The sequence below is a fragment of the Plecotus auritus genome (assembly GCF_963455305.1).
Source record: "Plecotus auritus genome assembly, chromosome: 10".
Classification (NCBI taxonomy): domain Eukaryota; kingdom Metazoa; phylum Chordata; class Mammalia; order Chiroptera; family Vespertilionidae; genus Plecotus; species Plecotus auritus.
In genome coordinates, this window is record NC_137785.1 from 23,983,513 (window position 1) to 24,007,672 (window position 24,160).

Consider the following 24,160-nt stretch of genomic DNA (forward strand, 5'->3'; position numbering starts at 1 on the left):
CCTTCCGGATTTTATTCGTACAATCCCGGGAGGTCACCTCCCTATTCCCATTTTCCAGTAGAGAAGGCATTTTGGTAAATTTGCAAACCTCTAGTGGAAAGTGCTTGGCTCCGCGCCGGGCTCCTAGTGAGTCCTCAATGGAACCGATACTTTTATGGTCACGATGAGGAAACTGAGCGCGTCCTCTTCTCAAAACGAGCTCTTAGGGTGCGGGTGGTCCTGGACGCTGGTGGGGCTCGCGGGGCTCGCAGGGAGGGGCGGGCTGGGGCGGAGCCTGAGGGGCGGGGTGCGGCCCTATCAGCTCCGCCGGCCCCTGGGGGGCGTGGCCTCCGGGCTAAGGGGCAGCATACAAGAAGCCGCGCTCTGGGTCCCCGAATCCACAGCTTCCTTCGGCTGCCAGGGTGCCCGGTGTCCTGTGACCGGCCTGTCCCGCTGTGCCCGTGCTGCCGCTGCCACCGCCGCTGTCGCCGTCGCTGCCGCTGCCGCCGCTGCACAACGCGGGAGACGCCTACGAGCTGGTGATTGGAGCCCAGATCGGTAAGTGTGACTTGGATTCCTTTCCTCTCTCCAAGCTTTGATCCATTCCGTAATCTCCGAGTTGAAGTATCCAGCGCAGATGCCAGCTCTCAGGGCTTACCGTGTGCAAGCACCAAACCGAGCGTCTACCCGCATTCCAGAACCGGGCTCAGGGCTTGCCGAATCACAGCTGGAGAAACTGAGGCTAGTCGAGGGCAAGTCTGTTGCCCAAGACCACAGCCAGAGAGGGAGAAAGCCGGTACTCAAAGCCAGCCTGGCTGCAGATCCGTGCTCCTGGAGGCTGTGTGCCCTTGCTGTCCTGTGCAGTTCGCTAGCATTTGTTGTGCTCCTGTGTACACGCGGGGCGTCCGTCAATGGAAAGCTGGTAGGGTGGAGGTGGCAGGAGGTTGAACGTGTCTATACACATGAGGATGCGGGGGTGATACTGACGGTGTGTGCATTTTGCTCCACAGTTTACAGGACCACACCCCTTAATGTTGTTACAATTGCAACAAACCTCTAGGTAGCCTTCCTCTTCTCATATTTTAGATGAAGACACTGGGGATTAGAGAGGTGAAGTGAGTTGTCCAGGCAGAGCCAGGGCTGAAACCCAGCTCTGTCTGCCTCCAACGCTCCTGATGGCCGATGGCCGTGGATGGCTCCAGGGCTGGGGCACGTCAGCGTTCCTGGGTACCTTCCGCTGGAGTGGGCATCTGCATAAACCCCTTGTGTGGAGAGGATTCTGCTGAGAGCTGGGGCTTGGTTCTGCAGTCCGGGGAGATGGGCTGCCCTGGATGGACAGAACCAGGGCCAGCCCCTCATGGGGGCATACCCAGAGCCTCCCTTGTCAAGTGCTAGGCTGGTGGACAGGCCAGAAAGGGCTTAGCCGATGCCTGCTCAGTGAAGTCTAACTTGAACTGGGCATCTTTTAGCCAAAAGGTGAGTAGCTGCTCTGGTCAAAAGAAGCAACTGGGGGGCCTGTGCAAACACCCAGCTTGCCTTGCAATACAGAGTAGGTTTGTGAGTTTTTACCGTGAGCATTTGAGCCCCTTATTCTGGCAGAATAGGGTGAGCCACCTTTCCCAGCTGGGTCAGGGCATCTAGGGTGTAAAGTCTGACAGGGTCTGCAGAAAAAGACAAGGGGCAGGCCCCCTTCCCCAAATAGACTGAAAGGGCTCTTTGTGTTTTGTGTACCTGCCTTTCGACTTCTGCCTCTGATCTGACTATTTTCACATGGGAGGAGCGGAAGATACGGGAGCTGTACTGCTAGTGTGACAGGTATGAGGCCCTGCACTTTACCTGTATTATCATCCCTGCAACACACCTGGGTAGCAGGCCTCTTGATGTCCATTTCACAGATGAGAAAACCAAGGCTCAAAGAGGTGAAGTGCATGCCAAGGTCCCCTAGCAGGTGTGCCATGCTGTCACCCCCAGGTCTGTCTAGCTGCAGACCCCACTCAACCGCTGGGTCCTGCCTCCTTCAAGATAATTCTCTGCCCAACCCCTAACTCCACCTCTGGGCCTGACCTCCACACAGGTGTTGTTTTGTCTGGGAGGGGCTCCAGGTAAAGCCGCTGTCAGCCAGGTTGATCCCAAGCCTCAAGTCCCTGACACTGCTCCCTGGGAGGAGAATGAAGAGGGTCACTTTGATTTTTACAGAGTCTCTTAAGATGTAGGAGTTGGAATAGTAGTAATAACATTTATAATCATACCAGCCTGACATCTACCCAGCACTATGGGCCAGCCATGCCCAGGGTTTTGCATGGATGATCTCACTGACTTTTTTATGAGGTGGGCACTGGCCCGTCCTCCTTTTGACCAGGAGGAAATTTGGGGCTTGGAGTGATTAAGGCATGTGCCCAGCAGGACACAGCCAGGGCAGGGGAGAGCTGCCATCCTGGTGGGTCCTGCCCAGGTTCTGAAAGAACATGCTCATCCAATGGGGAGCCACTTGCTGCTCGTCGGGTTTCTCCTGCCATGTGGGATCGAGGCCCCTGCCTGGGTTAGAGGTGGGTCTGGAGAGGGGACACACTGACAAGGGGGCTTGGGCCGCACTCTGCCTACAGGTACTGCTATCAGCGCAGAGAGCCCTGCCCCAGACTCAGGTCCACACTGGCTCCCACAGTCCTGTTTCCAGACGGGAGAGAAGAGCTGGCTGGCTGGGGCGGGAACGGAGCCCTGGGAGAAGAGCTCGAGGCCTCCGGGAGCTCCCACATTTCATCCCTCCCTCAAAGACCCCACGCGGGCTATCCGGCCTTGACTCAGTTGCCTTTAGTCAGTTGCATTTGAAAACTGGCTTTCAGAGGCAGGACCCCCAGCACTGACCCCTTTGGCCTTGCGGGACCTGGAACATTTCTTTTCTCTGTCACCAGTATAATTTACTATGTATGGAGGTGCCTCTGTGTCTGCTTGCTCCCAACCTACGAGGCTTTTTTCCCTTTTTTCTTTTGCAAACTCACTGGTTTTTGATCAGTCCCAGATGTGTAAACCCAGCATCACTCAAAGGGGCTGATGGCTTGTCAAGAAAGGAAAGTACAACACAGGCATCGTTTCATTTCATCTTCAGCTCCTTGAGCTGAAGAGATTCTCAGACCTCCATGGGACGGGGGTCTGGAGCCCCTCATATGGAACATGCTTTATTCTGGAACAGGGAGGGCCGGGCAGATCTGGGTGGTGGTTGGTAGGGACAGCCATGCCCCTTTTTCTCTCTCTTTCCCTTGGAAAAAAGTGGTTTTATTGTGGTAAAATAGGCATAAACATAAAAGCTCCCCTATTAACCATTCTAAAGTGTACAGATCAGTGACATTTAGTGCACTCACAATGTTGTGCCAACGTCACCACTATCTAATTCCAGAACGTTTTCATTACCCCAAAAGGAGACCTCATAGTCATTATCAGCAGTCACTCCCCTTCCTCTCCTCCCCAGCCTCAGGTAACTACTGCTCTACCTTCTGGCTCTATGGATTTATTATTCTTGACATTTCATACACATGTGGCCCTCTGTGACTGGGTTCTTTCACTTAGTATGATGTTGTCCAGGTTCATCCATGTTGTGGTGTGTCAGGGCTTCATTCTTTTTTATGGTTGAGTAATATTCCATTGTATGGCTAGACTGCATTTTGTTTCTCCATTCTTCCGTTGATGGAAGTTTGGGATGTTTCTACATGTTGACTATTGTGAATGATGCTGCACTGAACATTTGTGTACATGTTTTTGTTTAAACACCTATTTTAAACACCTGGAGTGGAATTGCTGGGTCATGTGAACATATTGAGGAACCATGTTCTCTTTTCTTGACTCCCTTCTTAAAGAAGCATCAACTCAGGTCCTCTCATTTCAGCATTGGTCAAGGCCCTCTGCCATGGGTGCAGGAAAATCTGGCATCCGGGTGTTTTGGGGGAAGTGTTGGCATTCCACCCAGGGTCACAGTAGCACCTGGCTTTGTACCCCAGGCTGTGCCACTGTGGGCACTCACACACAGACACCCCCTTTCAAGACTGTGAGGACAGACCGTCTCTCGTGATTCAGCCTGAAGGAGATTTATCTTCTTCATTGTCTCAAGTGCTGTGTCAGCTTAGACAGAAACCACAGATTCGGAGGGGAAGGAGAGGATTATGCAACTTTTGGATCATCATTTAATAAATATTATAAATTATGAAATCCCACATTTTCAATCTGAATGTCTGGATTGTGTTCCATTATGAATGCAGAATGACAATATCCCAAGCCGGAAAAAGAATCGAGCTTCCGTTTCTTTAATGTTTTTTTTTTTTTTTAATTGATTTTCAAGAGAGAGGAAGGGAGAGGGAGAGAGAGAGAGAAACATCAGTCAGTTGCCTCCTGTACACAATCTGACCTGGGACCAAACGCCCATCCTGGGCATGTGCCCTGACTGGGAATTGAGTGGGTGACCTTTCAGTACACAGGACGATGCTCAACCAGCTGAGGCCTACAAGCCAGGGTTCGAGCTTCCATTTTACTTGCAGTCAAGTGGTCCTGGGATGGACCCTGCCCCAGCGTTCTTTCGGACTGGGAAAAGCCCACCCGGAACTCTGTAGCTGGCATCCAGCTGACTTGATCAGAGCCTGAGAAATCTTTCTAGACCAAAGAAGCAGTGTTCTCTGGCAGGGAAAGGTGATAGTGGGTGGGGTGCTGGTGAGGGTGCCCCAAGTGGAGGTACCAAGTGTGTGTGCAAAGGCCCGGAGGTAGGAGAAGGCCTGGCACCCGTGGAGGAAGACAAGACGTTCTGAGTGGCTGAGTTCAGGGCCAGATTAAGGAACAGCAAGGGTCTGCCCTGCCAGTGGGGGGAGCTCTAGTGAGTCTGGATTCCCTGCCACCGGCTGCGGGGCATAGGAGTGTAACAGGTGGTGTTTTCACTGGAGAACAGATCACTGTGGGATGAGTAGTGTCCCCCAAATTGTGAGAATCCCATCCCGGCTGGTCCCCTAGGTGACTGAGTGTTGGCACAGACCCATCAGCAAAGCTCACCCATCCAGGACTGTTCCTGCAAGGCCAAGGTTTCAGGTGGTACCCTCAGTCCCTAATATTCCCCTCCCCCCCAACAACTCCCTTCCCAACAAAGAGAGCATTCTCTACGACAGTCTCTGGCCAGTATCAGGGCTCAGCTGGGAGGTCTCACTTTGTTCTGTTTTCATTGTGTTTAATTTGATTCCTGCTTCCGTTCAAGGCAGAAGTGGTCAAGTTCTCTGCAAGTGGCGGAGAAGGAAAGCTACCTTTTATAAGTAAACGTTTTTGAACCCTTAGAGTGGGCCAAGTTGAATAAAAACATAAAATATGTGCCTGTACAAGTAGACAGTGAAGCTGGACAAGATTGGGAAGAGGGTGTGCCAAGGGTACAGTTTGGGAACTCCTGGATTAAGGTGGGCCTGAGGAGGTTTGAGAGGCTGGTACAATCTGCAGTAGCAGTTCTCAAAGGGGGTCCCACTCAAGTTGGCGGGGCACAGCAACACATGGGAACTCATCAGAAATGCAGATTCCCAGGCCGCTCCCCAGACCTCCTGAATCAGTGTGACCAGTAATCTGTGTTTTACTGAGGCTCCCAGCACTTTCTGGTGCAGACTCAAATGTGAGACCTACAGCCCTAGAAAGCAGATGAAGACTTTGCCGGAGGCCTGACACAGGTGGGAGGGGGGAACTGGTGGGTGGGTAGATGGGAAGCTGTGCGGAGGGTTCTGCTTATGGGGCCTGGTGTGACAGAGAGAAGTCACATGGCGAGAAAGCAGCGAGTGGCTTGGGAGCTAAAGTGAGCGCCAGAGTCAGGAGCCCCTTGAGAACAAGTTGTCGGCGGATCCATAAGTCTTTCTCCCGGAAAAATGCTCAGCTTGGGGCACTCTTGCTGGGGCCTGCGCACGTGTCTGAGGCTGCCGGCATCTTCCTTCCCAGCATATAGAGTGTCCCTGTGTGCACAGGAGCTCGCGAAGGACATCTATCTGTAGCCCTGGATGTGCCCTCGGGAAGAATGAGTTGTTTCCGGGATACCATTTAAAATATATATGCGTGTACGTGTATTATCTGCTGCCACCCCCTCCCTCCCTCCTGCCCCAAACCAGCTCCCAACACAGCCAGTCTGTTCTCCGGGCAGAAGCGCAGGGCAGCTGAAAACGTTGTTTATTCCCAGAAACCTTCAAGACCTGGGCTTCGCTGGGACTGGAGATATTTTCAGCGTTGGCATTGCTGGACAAAGTGCCCTCTCAGACGTGGGATGAACTGGGCCCTGTCTGGGAGAGTGGGTGTCTGGTCCAAGTGGGCAGCCCCGGCCAGCCGCAGGGCTTTATCGGGGCTCCAGCAAGCCAGTTCACTTTGAAGCGCTGTCCTGCCGGAGGCCAGGCTCCAGACTCGTCTCAGCTCCGAGACTCCTGGGGAGAATCCTGGAGGGTTCTCTCTTGCATAATGGTGCTCCCCTTGCAGCCACTCACGTTGCTCTTGGTCCATCCTTCAAACAGAAGCCAGAGAGAGGACCGCACGTTCATTTCTGTACTGGCAGATGCATTTTTTTCGAAGTGCATATATGTACATGCTAGGATCCCAGATCAAGCTGCAGGCCTGACCAGTCCCTCCCACCTCCCCCTGCCACCTAGGTTGGTTTCCTGGTTTTGAACCTCACATAAGGCACCATGCATGTGTCATCACTGGAGTCTGGCTTCTTTTGTTCAGCGCTATGTCTGTGAGCTTTGTCTACCTTGGTGCATGCTGACGGGTTTTCAAATCATAAACCAGACCCTGTCACCATCAGCTTCTTCCTCCACTCCCATGCTTGTCTTTGCATTTAAAGCAAAATCAAAACTCCTTGTCATGGCCTTCAAGGCCCCTGGCCACCTGTTCCACCTGCCTCTGTGACCCCATTTGTCCCTCTTTCCGCCTGTCCTGCGTCATGCTGAGACCCCTCAGTCCTGTGACCACTCTAAGCCTTTGTCCTCACTGTTCCTGCTGCCTGGAGTTCCCTTTCCTTGAGACCTCAGCGGGACTCCCACTGTCCATCCTGGCCAGAGTGGTCCCTACCCCGGCCCCCGCTAGCTCCCCTGCCCCATTCCCAGGGCTGCTTTTCTCGTGTCTTTATTTAGTGGCTGTTGTGTCTCCTTCCCTTCCCAAGAGCGGCCTGTCTTGTTCCCTTGCATATCCCTAGGACTCCGTGGCCACCCGAGGGTTTGCCCTGGGGATCTTCACCGGCAGAGCGGTGTGGAGAGTCCATAGCCTGGTGCTATAGGATTCCTGAGCTTGTGTCTATGAGCTCGGTTCACACCCAGTGGCCGTGACTCCTCCTGGCAGATACCACCCAGTGCCAGGGGATCATGCATTTCAGGCAAGCGGCTGGGCCAGGTGCTGCCGCCCTGGAGGTGGAGCAGAGATGATCTGGGATGCCCGGATTCACCCAGGAGACAAGGGAGAGAAACAGTCCGTAAACACTGCTAGGTCCAAGGACCCTGTTGTTGGGCTTTTTAGAACCACTATTTTAAACTTTTTAAAAATATATGTATTTTTAAAATTGATTTCAAAGAGGAAGGGAGAGGGATAGAGAGATAGAAACATCAATGATGAGAGAGATTCATTGATCAGCTGCCTCCTGCACGCCCCCTACGAGGGATCAAGCCCGCAACCCAGGCATGTGCCCTTGACTGGAATTGAACCCGGGACCCTTCAGTTCGCAGGCCGACGCTCTATCCACTGAGCCAAAGCGGCCAGGGCTGAACCACTATTTTAGTAATCTTCGCTTCCTCCCTCCTCTAGAGGAAGACACCCCGGGCCTCTTGTGCCACATGAGGAATTGGAGGTGAAGGGTCCTTCGGGCCAGCTCTTTGAGGTGGAGCCAGGATTCAAACCCAGGTCTGAGCCAGTGGCCATGCTTTCCACACACCTCTGGCAGTCCTGGATGTCTTGTCCTGTGGAGATGGCATTTTCTGCTGTTTATCCACAGCTTTGCTGAGAGCGTTGTTCCCAAGCAAACATCCACACACCTGCAAGAAAAGAGCAAGGGCCCTGGAGTCCTGGCTGGGTAGTTTAAGACCATATTGATTTATTATCCAGACACTAGAGAGTGGCTTCCTTGATATATTCTCTTGGCTTGAGTTGAATGCACCCGGTTTTTAGTTCTTTTTTTGCACAAAGTAGATTAAGTGTCTGTGGGATGAGTTTCCTTCTTGTATATTGTTCTTGTTCAATATATATCCCATAAGAAAGTATCCTTTGCCAAAGGGACTGAGGAGGAAAAAAGGCGCCTGGGGTGGGTTTTCTCTCAAACCAAGTGGACTGCTGTCCATCTGTCCTTGGTTGTGGGGAATCCAGGGTGCCTGTTTCCTCCCGTCCAGCCCTAATTCTGTGGAGAAGGGTTTCAGGAAAACTAACCAGATCGCCTGCCACCCCACCCCCGGGTGTCTGGTGCTGACCCAGACGCTCTTCCTGAGAGGTTCTGCCCAGTCCTGGGATCTGCCCAAGACGTGCTTGCTGGGGAGTCCTCGTCCCTCCTCCCAGCCACCACTTCATTCCTGGGATTTCTGGGCGGTTTGTGGGTACGACTCTGATCTGTGCTTGGCCTTGCTCGAATGTCGAGTTCTTCTTTGTGCCTTTGGGGTTAGCTGCTGTCCTGTGGGTGGGGTGTCTTACTGAATGAGTCTGGCTGACATGGGGCTGGAGGCTAGAACTGCCCTGATATTTGGGGGACCACGGCCTGGACGAGCCAGGATCGGTAAGCAGACAGAGTGTGACATGCATCGGCCCTGTCCACAGGCCTTCTGTGTGCCCACGAGCAAGTTGCTTATCCGGTTTGAGCCTCAGTCTCCTCATCAGCATCATAGGGCTCATAATCGCAGTGACCCCATTAATCTGTGGAGAGAATGAGCATGAGAAGCTGAGAGTAGAAGCTGCTTAGTCCACACTCATTGCGCTTCGGCTGGGTTATTGGTGATGACTGTTCCTTGAGCATTGAATCCCTGCTGGAACTTGAAATTGAACAAGGCTCACTGCCAGCCAGTGGCGTGCTGGGGCCAGCTCCCTAGTTAAAGTTTCAGAAAGGTCATGAGCCAGTTAAACAACCATCATTAAATGTTGACTTACATAAACTTACAGTTAAATAAATCATATTTAAAAGAAAGGTAATAAATACTCAAAACTTATCATATCCTAAATTTTTACTTTACTGTTATCTCTGCACTTGAGGTTATTTGGTGTGCTAGCGCAAGTCTTTGCAGAAACCCCATGTTCAGTACCTCCTGTTGCTTGCTCGAAATGGGCCATGGCGGGAGCATTTATACCAGGGCAATTGGCAAACACTACAAATAAGGGTGGGTTAAACGAAGTTTATTTTTGAGCATTGGTTGTTAAACATTTACTAGCACACCACTGATTCCAGCCCTCAAGAAGCACATAGTCTAGCTGCCGAGGTAAACAGTGTGAACAAATGCGGTGCAGGCTGGTGAATTCTCGGGCATCCAGGGGCCAGTTCACCCAGCTAAGACTGAGCCCTGGAAGGAGACAGAGCTCCATGGCAGCCGTGGCATCTGAGCTGGGTCATTGGCATCAGCATGAATTACCACATACTTCTGTACCGATGGTTCCTGGCCATTTGGTCAACATCAGTGCTGTAGACCTGATTTGTGACATCTTGACACCTGCTTCCCCAGAAGGTGGGGAAAGTGGCCATGCCTGCATGTGCTAAATAAAGTGTGTTTTAAATTTAGGGGAGGTTCTCTCCTCTGCTTCACAAGCATTAGACATTTAATAGGATTTTTAAAAGTTAGATTTCGGCCCTGGCCGCTTTGGCTCAGTGGATAGAGCGTCAGCCTGTGGACTGAAGGGTTCTGGGTTTGATTCCAGTCAAGGGCATGTACCTTGGTTGCAGGCTCAATCCCCGGCCCCAGTTTGGGGCATGTGCGTGCTCAGGAGGCAACCAATTGATGTGTATCCCTCACATGGACGTTTCTCTCTGTCTCTTCCCCTCCTTTCCACTCTCTCTAAAAATCAATGGAAAAATATCCTTGGGTAAGGTTTAACAACAACAAAAAAAGTTAAATTTCCTCTCAAGGCAGAGGTGGGCTCTGAAATAATGTGGGGAAGAGGGAGGAGTCTTCTTTGCTGCATTCTGCATTATTACTAGTAACGTCAACCTTCTAAGAATCCCTTCAAACAGCGTGTCTGCGGGGCATGTAGCACCATCATCATCATCATCATAGCTAACACTGTTAGTTGTACAGTACATAGCTAACATGGTCATGTTTATCTCTCCTTCATTCCTCACTCCACAGCTCATCCCTGGACCCTAACCTGCCCCTCCCTCTGCCCAGGCCGGGCAGATTAATCCCTGCTCATTGGTGTAGATTCACCTGAAGAGTCACTGCCTCCCCAAAGCCTCCTAGAGCTCAATCACGCTATAGACCTGCTGGTCTTGTTTGCCAAAGTCTGACAAGTCCTGCAATTCTCCTCTACCATATAGATTCAGACACTGGAGCCCCGAGAAGCTACATGCCACGTCCAAGGTCACACAGCTAGTGAGGGGCAGTGTCAGACATTGAACCCAGGTCTCTGGTCCCGGAGAGCCCAAGCTTCAGGCCATAATGAAGAAGCCAACATCATGTGTATTGTTTATACGGCTCTTCTGATCTCGGGAGGAAGAGGAGAGCCACACATTCATTCCATAAATATTTATTGAACACCAGCTTGGCAGACATTGGTGATTCAGCTGTGAATGAGCCAACAGGTCTGCAGGCATGATTAAGCGGTGACCCTGAGTTGAATCTTAAGTGAGGATCAGGAATTAATCTGCCTAGCTTGGGCTGGCGGAGGGGGCCTGTTGGGGTCACAGGATGAGCTGTGGGAACAGCATGTGCAAAAGCAGAGAACTTGGCACAGTCTCGGAGCTGAGGGCTGACAGACTCGGTCCTAAGATTCATCTTTCTGGCAGACTTTCCTAAACACAGGCAAAGGCTGCCGGGCGAGATGACGCATCGGACTTAAACCATGTTCCTTTTCTCGCTTCTGAGGGTTGAATCTGGTGGTGGCGTCACCCAGGAGGTCACCGTCAAGGAGACCCTTTGCTAGACTGGGAACACGAAGATCTGCTGACCCCTAGGTGCCCATAGAGCCTTGGCCAGGTGGGAGGGGCATTGTGCTGTGGAGAGCTCCCCAAGCTTTCAGAAAGCTCGATTTGAGTCGTGGTTCCACTAGCTACACAATCTCCCAAACACCAGACAGTGTCTCCTGGACTGAGTTGTGTTTTCTTTTTTTTATTTTATTTTATTTTATTTATTTATTTATTTAAATTGTTTGAAGTATTACAAATAGTAGTACATATGTCTCCTTTTTCCCCCCTGCATTGACCTCCCCCCAGCTTCCCCTTCCCCCCAGTACATGCTTTCTGTAAAACGGGGTTGAAAGCAGCAGAGATCAAAGCCCTTGAGCGCTCCGGGCCATGCTGCAGGAATCTGCCTCCTGTGACTTCAGTCACCAGGTGTGGGTCCCCCTGCCGGCCCCAGGGTTTGAAAGCCTTGTTGGTCCCTCCCCACCTCTCCAGTGGCCTGATGTCTAGGATGTCCCCATGAGACCTTGGTGTCTTTATCATATCTGTGGTCTGCTTAATCATGCCCGCAGACCTGCTGGGCTGCAATGTGCAACTTTGGCGAAAAAGAACAAGATCTTCCAGAGAGCATTTCTTCCGTATCTTGGAAATGTCCACGGCAGATGTTTCCAGGGGTGGCATGAGGCCCGGGATGTCAAAACGCTGAAGAGGGTTTCTCTAGAAAATGCCTTTGGAGGGGCCTGCCCCCCACGCCACTTTGGCAACCCTAGGAGAGTTGGTGGGGCAGAAGAGTGTGGGCCGTGCTGTCCGGGTACCAAAGTTCGAGCTCCTCCAGGAAGTTAGGAAAACAGCTGGGACCTCAGCAGTTGGAAAGCGCTCTACAAAGAGTACGCATCAATGCCTGGGGTCAGAGGTCAGCTGGCCACACTTGAGTCAAAGGCTGGTTAGCAGATGGAGGTTGGCAGGGTTCCAAGCCCAATAACAGGGGCATGTTTTGGTGAAATGTCACCATGATGTGACTGAAATCCCCTGGGGATGACACATTGGTGCCTTCTCATCAACAGAGCCACCGTCTGCCCCGGGGCCCACTGCCTCAGCTCCACTGAGCCCAGCAGTCTGCCCAGGAGGCAGAGGAAGGCGAAGAGGATTGCAGAGGAAGAGAGGGTTGGTGGGGCCCCTCTCCTGCCTGGGTGGTGACAGGAAATCCATGGAGTGGCAGTAAGAAAGGGTTTTGAGGTCAGATGGAGCTGTGTTCCAACCCAGGTTTTCGCTGGGTAGGTGTATGACCTTGGATGGATTCCTTAAACACCAGAGGCCTCAGTCTCCTCATCTCTAAAATGGGATAGTGGAACCCAAACCTCTGAGACTTTGGGAGGTGAATTAAGAAATGCAGCAATTGGCACACAGTAGGTCTCCCTCTTAAGGCCCCTGCCAGCCTCCCTGGTGGGGAACGTGTACTTGTCATTGGAAAGCTCCAGGCAGTCTTGGACAATGGGTATGTCTCATTTGTAAAAAGCTTTTTATTAAAAAAAAAAATTGTAAATGGAAAAGGGACTGAAGTGCTTGGCCCCAAGTTCTGATTGAGCTGTTTGGGCAGCGGAAGCTGAATGGTCAGAACAGGCCAAGGTGCTGGCATTGCCTGTGAAGTGGGCTGACTGTCACTGCAGGTCCCAGCCAGACCCTCGCCTTGCCTCCTCATTTGCCTCTCTGTTCCCGCCTTGCCTCCTTCCATATAGTGGCCAGCAGGGTATTTGGAACATGACCCTGTCATCCATTCGTCTGATGCTCAGGTCAGTTTGGTAGGGCTGCTGTAACCAAGGACCCCGGACTGGGGAGATTAAAGAACAGACTTTTATTTTCTCATATAGTTCTGGAGTCTGCAAGTCCGAGATCAAGGTGTCAGAGGGATTCCTTCTGAGGCCTCTCTCCGTGGCTTGCAGATGGCCGTCTTCTGCCTGTGTTCTCCCACGGTCTTCCCTCTGTGTGTGTCTGTGTCCCAACCTCCTCTTCTTATAAGGACACCAGTTGTATTGGATCAGGGCCCACCCTGATGACCTCATTTAACTTCGCCACCTCTTTAAAGGCCCGATCTCCAAATACAGTCACATTCTGAGGTGCTGGGGGTTGGGGCTTCCACATAGGAAGTTATATGAGACACAACCCAGCCCAGAACCGTGTGCTCGCTCCTCTGTGCCAGCACCCTGCTGGGCTCTGGGAATGCAGACAGACATGAGGGAGCGCCAGCCCTCCTTCTGCTTAAGTCATCAGTGTTCTCCTGCTGCCCACACTTAGCAGGAGCATCGAGATTCAGGCTTTGCCCCTCTCCAACAGGGACCCCCAGGCACCCTGAGCCCCAGTCAGGCCAAACCTCTTTCCAGCCCAACAGTATACTGCACACGCCGCCCAGCCTGGTGCCACGGATGGTGGGACCCAGGGCAAGTCTGGCTTTCCCAGGCCGGCGACTGGCAGGGCAGAGAAGGCTTGAAGAAATCATTTCACTTCTGCTTGCTTCCACTGGGAACGTTCCAGGAAACGCCCTGGTCCTCCCAACTCTAAAACTCCACCTGAGGCTTTATCAGTTCTCGTTGGAACCTTCGCGGAAGGACCTTTCCTATTCAGAGGGAAGGTGGCTTGTTGACTCTTTAGGAATAAGGCTGCGCTTGTGCGGGGGACATGGCAGAAGGATGCACGTGGGACCCTCAGTGGTTTCATTGCCCTTTCATGCGCCAGTGTTTTGCTTTGTTTTAAAGTAGACAAGTCCACAGGGCGCGTTCCCCACCCAGGCCCGGCCTTGGAGGACGCCCGCTTTGCTTACAGCTTCGCAGCTCCTGCCGACTCAGCCTGTCCACCTCAAGTGAGAGCGGTGGGCACTTCCATATTTGCCTGAGATTTTAAAGTAGAAATAACATATTAAAGATAAAGATGAAGTCCCTACATTCTCCTTCTCAGTTCCCTCGCTCTTTCCCTGGAGTCCACCACCACCATGAACTTTTTTTGATTCAGTCCTGGTTTTATCATACAAACACACACACACACACACACACACACATCCAAATACATACATGTACACAGTACAAACATACAGATATGTGTATGTAATATATACATATAAATATTTGTGTGTATATGCCCATGTATATCCAAAAATATACAAAATATGGTTTATGTTGTAAAATTTACTTAAATGGTACAATGAGCATAGTATTCTACAACTTGCTTTTTTTAAGCCCAACATGATTTTGAATTTTATTTATGCTGACACTCACATAGCTCTAGCTCATTCCTTTTACCTGCTGTATACTGTTCTACCCATGACCACTCCATGATTTATTTACTGATTAGCCCTACTGTTAGCCATTAGGGTTGTGCCCATTGGCAGTTTAAACCAAACCCAGGATTCAGTCTGTGAGCCAGTCGAGTTATTTAAGCAGTTCCTGTTTCACGTCTTTGGGGTGCCCGCCCCTCCAGCTCTTTAGCGCAAAGCAAATAAGTGTTGCTGTGATGTCAGTCCTCACTGTCACTTCGTCTCAAGTCTTGGTCCAGCGTCAGTGTATTTTGGCATCTCCTTCGGCCTGGCCTTCTGCAGCTGGGAAATGCTCTTATATGGTGGGGTGATTAACCTGAGAGAGACATCAGGGACCCCGAGGGGCTCTGCATTACTGGGCTGAGTCCCAGAGGGGCGTGTGAGCACGCAGAAGTCCTTCCCGCAGTTCCCGGGCTCTGCCCCAGAGGGAACTCCGCAGGAGGGGGCCACATGTGGCTCATGCCAGAGAGAGCCAGGCCTCCCCTCTAGATGGCGGTTATTTTTATCTGAAACTCAGGCTCCGTCAGGACCCTGGAGAGTTTCCAGGGTTGGAGATGAGAACTGCCTCTTTCCCAGAGCAACTGGCCTCTGCTCTGCCTCCTGGGATCCCCGGCTCTACTGCCCAGGCTCTGGCTCCAGGCTCGCTCCTCCCCGCCCTGCTCCACTCGTGTCCTGCCCCTGAGGGTGTCCTCCTCTGGCTGCATCTTTCGGTCCCGCCAGCACGACTGCTGAGCACCTGGTTGTCACTACTGAGCCTTGGTGAGAAGATCAAGCCTTTCAGCGTTCCAAGTGGGTCAGCACTGAGGCACGGCCGGCAGCCTTCCCACCCAGGAGCCCTGCCCTCCAGCTCCCTGTGATGTCCTAAGTCAGCCTGTCCCACGGGATGGGGGCTGTGGCTTTCCTGCCTGTCTCCCCAGCCGGACTGGGAGCCCCCTGAGGCCAGGGACAGTGTTCTCTTCATCTTCATGTCCCGGGATCTAGCACAAAATAGGTGCTCAGTGAAGGTCATCAGGTGACTGACAGCTCTCCCTGGGGAGAACGCAGAGGTGAAGAGAGACGTAAATGAACACACTCGCTCAAGCCCTGCCTTGTCTTTTCGGACCAGGCGACAGCCAGGAGGAGGATCACAGTTTGTGTGCCTTTAGTGGAGGCGAGACCTCTGGCCTCCAGGGAGAGGGGAGCCAGGGTTGTGAAAATCCTGGACCCTCAGAGTCACCACCCCTGGCGTCAAGTCTCAGCATCTGCACTTACTAGTACAGCAGCCCTGGGCTCGATGTGTCACAACCCGAGGCCTCAGCTTACTCATCTGTAAAATGGGAGTGAGGACAGACGACCCGATGGATTGTTCTGAGATTGGAAACGATGTGAATGAAGTGACTGGTCCATGTAGATGCTCAGGAAGAGTTTTTAGAAAGAACAAAAGGCACAGAGGAAATTCACCTAATGAAATCGGACCTTGGGATTTTAAAGCTAGTAGGTGTATTCGAAGACTAAGACAGCTCTTCCTACACGAGTGCCAGGGAAGAAAGGTGAGGAAGAGGATTAGCTGGGGAGAAGGGACTTGTAGCCTAAAGGCAAGGAAGGACCTGCAAGGCCTTGGGTGGGTAATAAAAGTGAGAAAGCTTTCTGTCCTGCCGTCGGCACTGTGGCTCTCTGAGAGGGGCGATGTGTCCCACAGCCCCTCAGCCCTGACGAGTGTCAGAGTTAGGGGTCCAGGAACGCGCTTTGGGAAGTGCAGCTCTGCTAAGGTGCTGCGAAGGTCGGGGAGTCCCAGCCCGCCCTCTTCTGTCCCCTCACATTGCTGTTGGTTTTGTCAACCTGCAATAGGTCACCATCCTGATGTGTGCGTTGGGTCCGATTACCCGTGGGAACCACTAACCTAGCAGCCAGAAGGGTAACGCCTGGCAGTGTCTGGAGTAGACCATGAGCTTGGTTGTTGAGCAGGTTTGCCAGGCAGGCTCGGGGGTGAGAGCGGGGTACACAGCCCCCCCTTGGAGGTCCTCCCTCTTTCCTCTGTCACCTCCTCTGAGGATCATGTTGACAGGTGACTTGCTGCTCCAGAGCAGGCAGCTGGGTTCCTGGCTGGGGCTGGGTGACATGTTGGAGTGTTGGCGACTGTGTGGGCCGTGATAAGAGGAGCCTTCTGCAATGCGGGGTCTGGGGGTGCCTGTTAACCACATTTGGCAAACGGAGTCCACCTTCGCGGGGACCAGGAGCATTGGTTCAGGGCAACTCCTTTGGCGATGTGAATGACCTTATCCATCTCTACTGGGAGCAGGGGCTAGAACTTAATCCAGTCATAGACCCACCTGAGTCCTGAATGAGTAGAAATGCTGACTCGAAATGAGAAAAGATGGGACAGGAGAACTTGGGTCCAGGAGAGATTGTGCCAGGATGTCGTATGTGGAGTCCGGCCAGCTTGCCTTGCTGGAAACCCTCCACTTGAATCCCAGCTCTGCCACTTCCTGTCGGTGGGACTTGGGTTATTCAGCTTTTGTGAGCCTCAGTTTCCACATCTGGAAAGTGGGGCGAATACTATCTCCTCCAATCACTGCTCAAGCCAACACCTCAGCTGGTTAGTGCTGACCGACTGCCTCCGCTGCCCTCTGCTTCCTTTCAGAGCTCGGGCACCCAGCTCTGCCCCAGGAGCCCAGGCCGCCCCGTGGCCCCAGTTCCGGCTGTAGGAGAGGAGCCATGAGCTACATCCTGAATGGCCTTGTCCCCTTGGGGCTGGTGCTGCTGGTCTGTGGAGCCCAAGGCTTTTTCCTGCCCAACGTCACGCACTTAGAGAAGCTGCTCAGCAAGTACCGGCAGGACGAGCCGCACTCGCGGGCCCGCAGGGCCATCCCCAGGTCGGACCAGGAGGAGATCCTCATGCTTCACAACAAGCTGCGGGGCCAGGTGCACCCCCCGGCCTCCAACATGGAGCACATGGTGAGTCTGCACGCCCGGGCCTGGAGCCTGGGCTCCCTCTGCTTTGTCCCCAATCACTGCTGTGGGGCAGGCTTGGGGTCCTGGGCGGCAGAGGGTCCGCTGCCTTGTTCTCGATGCCCCGCCAAACAGCACCCGTGAGCAGAGGCTGCCTCGTCGCCAGCTCCTCTGCCACCTCCCTGAGCTCAGCTCACGTGCTGCCCTGAGGCTTCCGGAAGACGGAGCGGGAGGGCCTCGGGGCTGGGCTGCCACCTCCTACCTGTGTGGCCTGGACCCCAGCCAGCCTGCGCCTCGGTTTCCACTGTGAGCATCCTGTGCTGCCATGGTTCCTGTGACAACGGAGCGCAGACCTCACACCTGGGGTGTGCGTTACTGGGGTTACTGTGGCGGCTTGGCCTTCCTCCGGCACCTTCTCTGTCTGAGCGGGTGTGGCCGAGTCTGTGAGATAAGGTGTCTTTTGAGAGGGAGAAGGGAGAGAAGGGTCAGTGTGGGGGTCCCCTCTGAATCTGGAGAAACCCCACACTTAGGAGCAGAAGGGGCAGCCCGCTCTCCCAGGTCCAGATCTCGCCCCCGTGCCTTCACTCACCCATTTCCACTCCTGTCGGTACCATCTCCCATTCCCCAGCCCTGGGAAATAGGTGCGGTTATTTTGCCCATTTAATGGATTAGGATACTGATGCCCAAGGTCACACAGCTGGCAGTGACAGAGCCAGATTCGAACCCGAGTCCAGCTGACTCCAGGACCTGTGCTCTCAGCCACCTGGCTGTGGCACTGGCCAAATTGCTTAACCTCTTGGCTCCTTGATTTCCTTGTCTGTGCAGAGAGCCACAAACGTGTTTCCCACCCCACCTTCCCATCCTGCTCCTGTCTCGCCTTGATTAGAGGGACAGCCTCAGCCCTGGGGCTTTCACTGCCCACCTTGCCCTCATCTGCTCGTTCTGAGTCCTGCCATCATGTTACGCTTCCTAAATCTTCACTTTTCTCCTGCTCAGGAGCCTCTAGGGCCCTCTGTGCCCAGGACGGAGCCCAATTGCTTCTTGCTTGGCATCCCAGGCTTCTCTCGGGAGCCCTGTCTGTCTTGACGACTTGTTTCTCTCCCTCCGCTTTGGCCAGAGAGGTCTTCTGGGTGTCCTCTGAGGATGCTGCGTGGGGCAGCCGCCCCTCCCTCCCCGAGAACACTTTCCGGCATCACTTTCCCTGTCCAACTCCTCTGCAGCCCGCACCCTATGCCACGCCCTCCTTCCCCGGTCCAGATCTCTTCCCCTCTCCCACCACTCAGCGGTCGCTTTCATGTTGCCTTGTGCCCTGACCTTGGTAGCGCTCGTGTTGGGGACCGTCCCGTGCCCCTGTGCACCTGTGAGCCCCTCACTGTCCCTGTATGAACCCACACTAGGAGGCCCATCGCCAGCTTAGGGCAGATGAACGGGTCACCCATCCGGGCAGAGGCCTGCGAGCAAGGCTTCGGGAATTCATTATGAAACATTCCTTTTTTCCCTTAAGAAAATCATCCAGGCATTTATTCCAAAGGGGCTGTGCTAATTTTAGGAGGAAGAACGGGCACCCTTTCAAAATGCATGGGGCAGCGTGTGCAGACTTTCTTAAGGTCAAAGCTGTAGGAAATTAGGGTAGATTTCTTTGGGGCTTTGGAAACAGACTCCTCCCCACCCTTTCCTGGACCTGTGGGTTTGACCTTGGTCCCCATCGGGGAAGGACACGCTGCACCTCTCTCTGGACAGGTCACCCAGTGCTCTTCCCACCCCAAGGCCCCGAGTGGTGCCCCCAGGGAGCGGTATTTTCCTCAGCCTGAAGCTATGGAGCCCCAAGCCCCGGGGTCCTGGCTGCCTCCCACCTCTGTTGGAGCAAGCTGGGTTTCTGCTGGTCTTTTCCTGGCGGCACTGAGCTTGTCAGTGGTTGTATGGAAGACTTGAGGCCAGTGAAGGGAGCTGAGATAGGCAGCAGGCAAGGCCGGGCCTCCTGGACTGCCTGTAACGAGCCTACCACATTTTCCTTTGTCAGCATCATGATATTCCAGGATTGGAGTTGGGATCTGGGTCCTTAGGTCTCGATAGCCTGCCTGTCAGGGAAGCTGAGCCTTCGGGGGCGTTGTGAGGGGCGCCTCTGTGCAGGGGCCATCTGGTAGGGAAGGCAGTCAAGGCTCAGCCCCTCCACCCAGCATCTAAGGCCCAGTGCTGCCCATCTGCTCCTATTTCCAGTCCCGAACAAGCAGCACTGATTGAGAAAGTGTCTTGAAAATGTAGCTTCCTGCTCAGCCCTGCCCGCTGAGGCTTCAAGCCACAGTCCTTTGAAACAGACTCAGCACTGAAGAGTGAGGGTTAAAGTTCCAAAGAGTTAAGATACATGTTTTGAGGATTTGTAAGTGAGCAGGCTCTGAAGCCAGCCTGCCTCGGTTTAGGTAGCGGCCACTTGCTGGCTGCGTGACTCTGGGCAGACTACTTGGCCTCTCTGTGTTTATCGTTCCTCACGGCACAATGGTGACAATAAAAGTACCTTTCTTGTAGGGGTTGTTTGGAGGAGTCAATGCGGTAATGCATGATAAGTACTAAATAAACATTAACTATACTTTTGCTATTATTACTTTAGTAACTATTATTCATTTAGTAGAGTGGGACCAGGACTTGGTGCAGCATGCAGACAGGATGACACCCCTCGGAAGCCAGATAAGACTGGGTTGTTAAAGTTCTAACTTCCTGGCTGTGTGATCTTAGACAAGTGCCATAAATTAACTTCCCTTAGCCTCAAGTTTTAATTTGTCTGCAATAATGGAAAAATAAAACATACCTCAAGGGCTGTTGTGACAATTAAAAATGAAAATGGTGCCAATGCTCTGGCAAGTGGAAGGTGCTCAGATGATGGCGGCTCCAGAGGTACAGGGCCCAGCACTGCCTCATCACATAGTAGGTGCTTGAGGAAGTTAAAGGTGGTACTGATTACTGAGGGCCACATTGCATCCCACCCGAGGCTTGATGCCTGCTCTCATTCAGTCATCCCCCAAATTCTATTCCAGCAGGTACTATTATCCCATTTAGAGATAGGGACACAAAGGCACAGAGAGGTGAAGCCACTAGCCCAAAGTCACACAGCCAGCAAGGGCAGAGCCTGGTGTCATACCCAGGTTCACCTGACACAAACGCTCTCACCAGTGCATCTCACTGCCCTATTCTTCCCCTTCCCCTTCCTCGAGTCGTCCCTTTGAGGGCTGAAGGATGTCCACCTGCGTCTTCCTTCGGAGGGACATGGACTAGATGGAGGGCAAGCGTTCACTGGGGAAGCACAGGCTGAGTGGGGGGTAGGGAGCAGGAGGGGCAGGTGGGGACTGGAGGAGGTCTGTGAGGGCTGGCGTGAGCTGGGGAAGTGAGCTTCATTGTGTGTGCATTCATCCACGCGTGCATTCATTCATTTACTTATGCATGCATTATTCTGGGTGATAGTCGAGACATGTAACACTGCGTGGAAAGGACACTGATCAATAGTGTCAGTTGTCAACAGCTCACCACACAGCCAGACCCGTGACTGCCAGCTCTGCATAGGAACATTGTGTGTTTGTTTTTGTAATCCTTACCCGAGGATATGTTTCTATTGATTTGAGAAAGAGAGAGAGAGAGAGAGAGAGAGAGAGAGAGAGGTGTGAGAGAGAAACATGGATTGGTTGCCTCTCATATGTGCTCCGACCCAGGATTGAATCCGCAACTTAGATGTGTCCTGACGGGTAATGCTCCAAGCAACTGAGCTCCTGGCCAGGGCTGGGGAGCAGTGTTTTGAGGTCCTACTGTGTGGCAGGCATGGCTGGAGCCAAGAGGAGGGTGGGAGTCAGGGTGGGCAGGATGGGGATGCTCAGCCTCAAGTGGAGGGAGGGCAGATCTGGGTTCTCGTGGCTGTGTCCTGCTATGGGCCAGTCATCGGGTCTGTGTGTCTCCAGCCAGAATGTCAAAAGCCTTAACCCCCAGAGGTCCCGCCTGGCCAGTCCTCTTTGCCCAGTTCGATCTTTGCCCTCCCTGCTCCCCTCCCCTCGGAGCTGTAGGAAATGCTATGGACTCAGACCAACGGCAAGCAGGGTTCACATCGCTCTTGAGCTGTGCACAGAATAAATAGCGAGCTTCTGAGAAGCCTGTGACCTTCAGGGTGGGACCGGTGCCCGTCCAGGCTCTGCCCTGCCTCTCTGGACACTGGGAATGGCCTCAGCTGGGCACCTCCAGAGGGGTCTTGTGTGTGTGCCAGCTGCCCTCATCCCCACTGCCCACCTCTCCCCTGCTTGGAGATGAATGAGTCACTGACTTGGTGCAGGTGGTCTATTTGGGGGCTGACCCATGAGTCCGGGAGACAGGAGGGAGGAAGTCTAACTTCAGAGTGCGCTCCAGGGGTCCCGGTGGGGGTGGGATCTGCCGGGATCTGCTGAGTGAAGGGAGCAGCAGGCGGTCGCCCTCCTGAAGGCAGGAGGTGGGTGTGTTTATCCACAGGCCTGGACCCATTGACTGAGGGTGGTCCTGGGAGGGTTGACCACCCCCGCAACCCCATTCAGGCTTTGCTTGGACATGGGAGAGATGATAAGTACTAAATAAACGTTAACTTGGTGGCCCTGAAGGTGGGGCGCGGTTGGCGAGGGATGAATCTGAGGGCGCCCAGATCAATGGGAGGGGTGTCAGGGGTGTGAAGCGGGTCCCCAGGGGCTCTGCCCTAGGGCAGGACTTGCCCCCGGATGTGAGGAGTCTTGGCTGGAAAGGGCAGCAGGACAGAAGGAGGAGAGGGAAGCACAGCCTCGTGACATTCCGTCCTGGGGCCTCGCAGTTGGTTTAAGCAGCCCCTGTTCCTGGACAGGCCTGGGGGCTCTGCCCAGACAGCCTTTCAGTGGGCACCTACTGTGCGCCAGGGGCTGGGGCTACGTGGAGCGGGGACGGCCCTGCCTGCCCGTGAGCAGACGCATCTGCCCAGTGACTGGGAGGCGGCGGTGCAGCAGCTGGTTCGCAGTGGGCTCGGAGGGCCGCTTGGCGTCTGCTCCTCCGCAGAAGAGAAATGACCCGCTTGCTTTGTTCTCTGTTCTTTCCTGGGGAGCCACGTGTGTTCCTGGCGCCAGCTGGGAGGCAGGGCCGGCTGCGGAGCCTGTCTGCAGATCCTTTGGCCCAGGCCCCTGCCCCAGCCCCCTTGGTTTAGGTTGGATCATGATGCCAGAAGGGAGCAGGGCTGGGCAAGTGGAAGGCATTTCTTGATACTTAAAAAAAAGGTAACATATACATAACAGAATTTACCATCTTAGCCATTTTTAAGTGTACAGTTCAGCACCTATAAGTACATTCACACTGTTGTGCAACCATCACCACCATCCCTCTGCAGGACGTATTCATCCCCCATTTCACAGGTGAGGACACTGAGGCTGAGAGAAGGTCCCCGGCAGGTTACAGGTGGAGCAGGAGCTCTGAGGGCAGCCGTGGATGAGGCTCCTCCGAGTCCCTGGCTGACCTGCCACTCCCATTGCTGAGTGAGGAACTCCGTGGAGATATGCACGCAACCAGTGACGGGCCAGAACCGGCCGCGGGCTCACCCGGAGCCTCGGCGGGAGGCGTCACAGCAGTTTGGGACCTTACACCCACCCCTGACTCTGAAGGTGCCATCTCTCCTCCCCCTGCAGACCTGGGATGAAGACCTGGCGAGGTCGGCAGCGGCGTGGGCCCACGAGTGCATCTGGGAGCACGGGCCCACCAGTCTGCTGGTGTCCATTGGGCAGAACCTGGCCGTGCACTGGGGCAGGTAAGAGCCGCCGTGGCCCCCCCTTACGTGTGAACTGGCTATTATCACACGTAGCCCTCATGATCACCCACTAAGAGAGCAGGAGACCACCCATGTCATTTACGGCTGGGGAAGCGGAGGCTCTGTGCCCGGGGACACGTCCGAGTAACTGGCAAAATGGATATGAGCCTGATTGCTGACTCCAGACGCTGACCAATAGACTCGGGGTTCCTAGAGCGTGGACTTTCCATTCCGTCTCCTCAGAAGGGCTTCTGGGCGGTTGCAGCTGGCCAGGAAGGAGCTGGCTGGGCACGCTGGGAAGATGGGAATGTTCGCCCCTTTAGTGGGGGTCCGTACCATCTCCTCTGCCCCAGCACGTCTGGGTCCTGCTCACTCTTTAAGGCCCAGCCAGGTTCCACCTCGTGGGCAGGCGTCCCTCACTGCCCCCCTTGTCTGGCCATGGAGGGGCTCCTTCACATCGCTGAACCCCCAAGGCCTCCTGGCCTGGCAGCGCCTTGCCCTTGGGAGGCACTTGACAGTGGTCAGTTGGATATCATTCCCTGACCTTCCCCAAAGTCAACTGGGCCACATATGCAGGCACGCAGCCCGGCTGAAAGTCCCCTCCCGCTGGGGCTGGTTTCATCAGAGAAAGTGGAGAAAATGTCTTTGGACGAATTAAGACTTAGGGAGCCACCGCAGGCGTGCTGTGCCAAGGCCTCTGAATCGGACCCAGGGAGGCCAGGGTCTCAGGTCCACCTTCATTTTGTCCTAATCATCGGAAAGTTGAACAGGACTTGAAATATCCCTCAAAACACAGGTCAGGCTTTGCTTGACTTTACCCCAGACATTTTTCAGCTGCTCAAGTTCCGGAGTTCAACTTGGCCACGAGCTGCTCGCTTTCCTTTGGGGCTGCTCCCTCTCAGGACAAACCCGGGCAGGTGTCATGCTGGATCGGGAGACACATGACTTCATGGAAGCAGATGCACGGGGCCCTCTCTCCTCGGGTGGTTCTGCTTTTTGTAAAGTCAGCCCGCGGTGGCCCTGGACGGGACGTCTGCGGGGAAGACTCCATCCTCCCACCGCCTGCTGCAGCTCCTTTCAGTTTCTGGGTGCCCGTGTAGCCTTTGGCTGTCGGCCGGCATAT

General features: G+C 53.8%; 1 protein-coding gene across 1 annotated transcript in view; it reads left to right on the plus strand.

Moving 5' to 3' along the window:
* The first annotated feature begins 322 nt into the window (after nucleotides 1–322).
* CRISPLD2 (cysteine rich secretory protein LCCL domain containing 2) overlaps nucleotides 323–24,160 on the plus strand; it is a 67,524-nt gene continuing 43,686 nt past the window's right edge. The window contains exons 1-3 of the mRNA XM_080643954.1: nucleotides 323–537; nucleotides 16,966–17,279; nucleotides 22,919–23,037. Coding sequence (XP_080500080.1) covers nucleotides 17,040–17,279; nucleotides 22,919–23,037 — 359 coding nt within the window. The 5' untranslated portion in view covers nucleotides 323–537; nucleotides 16,966–17,039. The remainder of the gene's footprint in view (nucleotides 538–16,965; nucleotides 17,280–22,918; nucleotides 23,038–24,160) is intronic.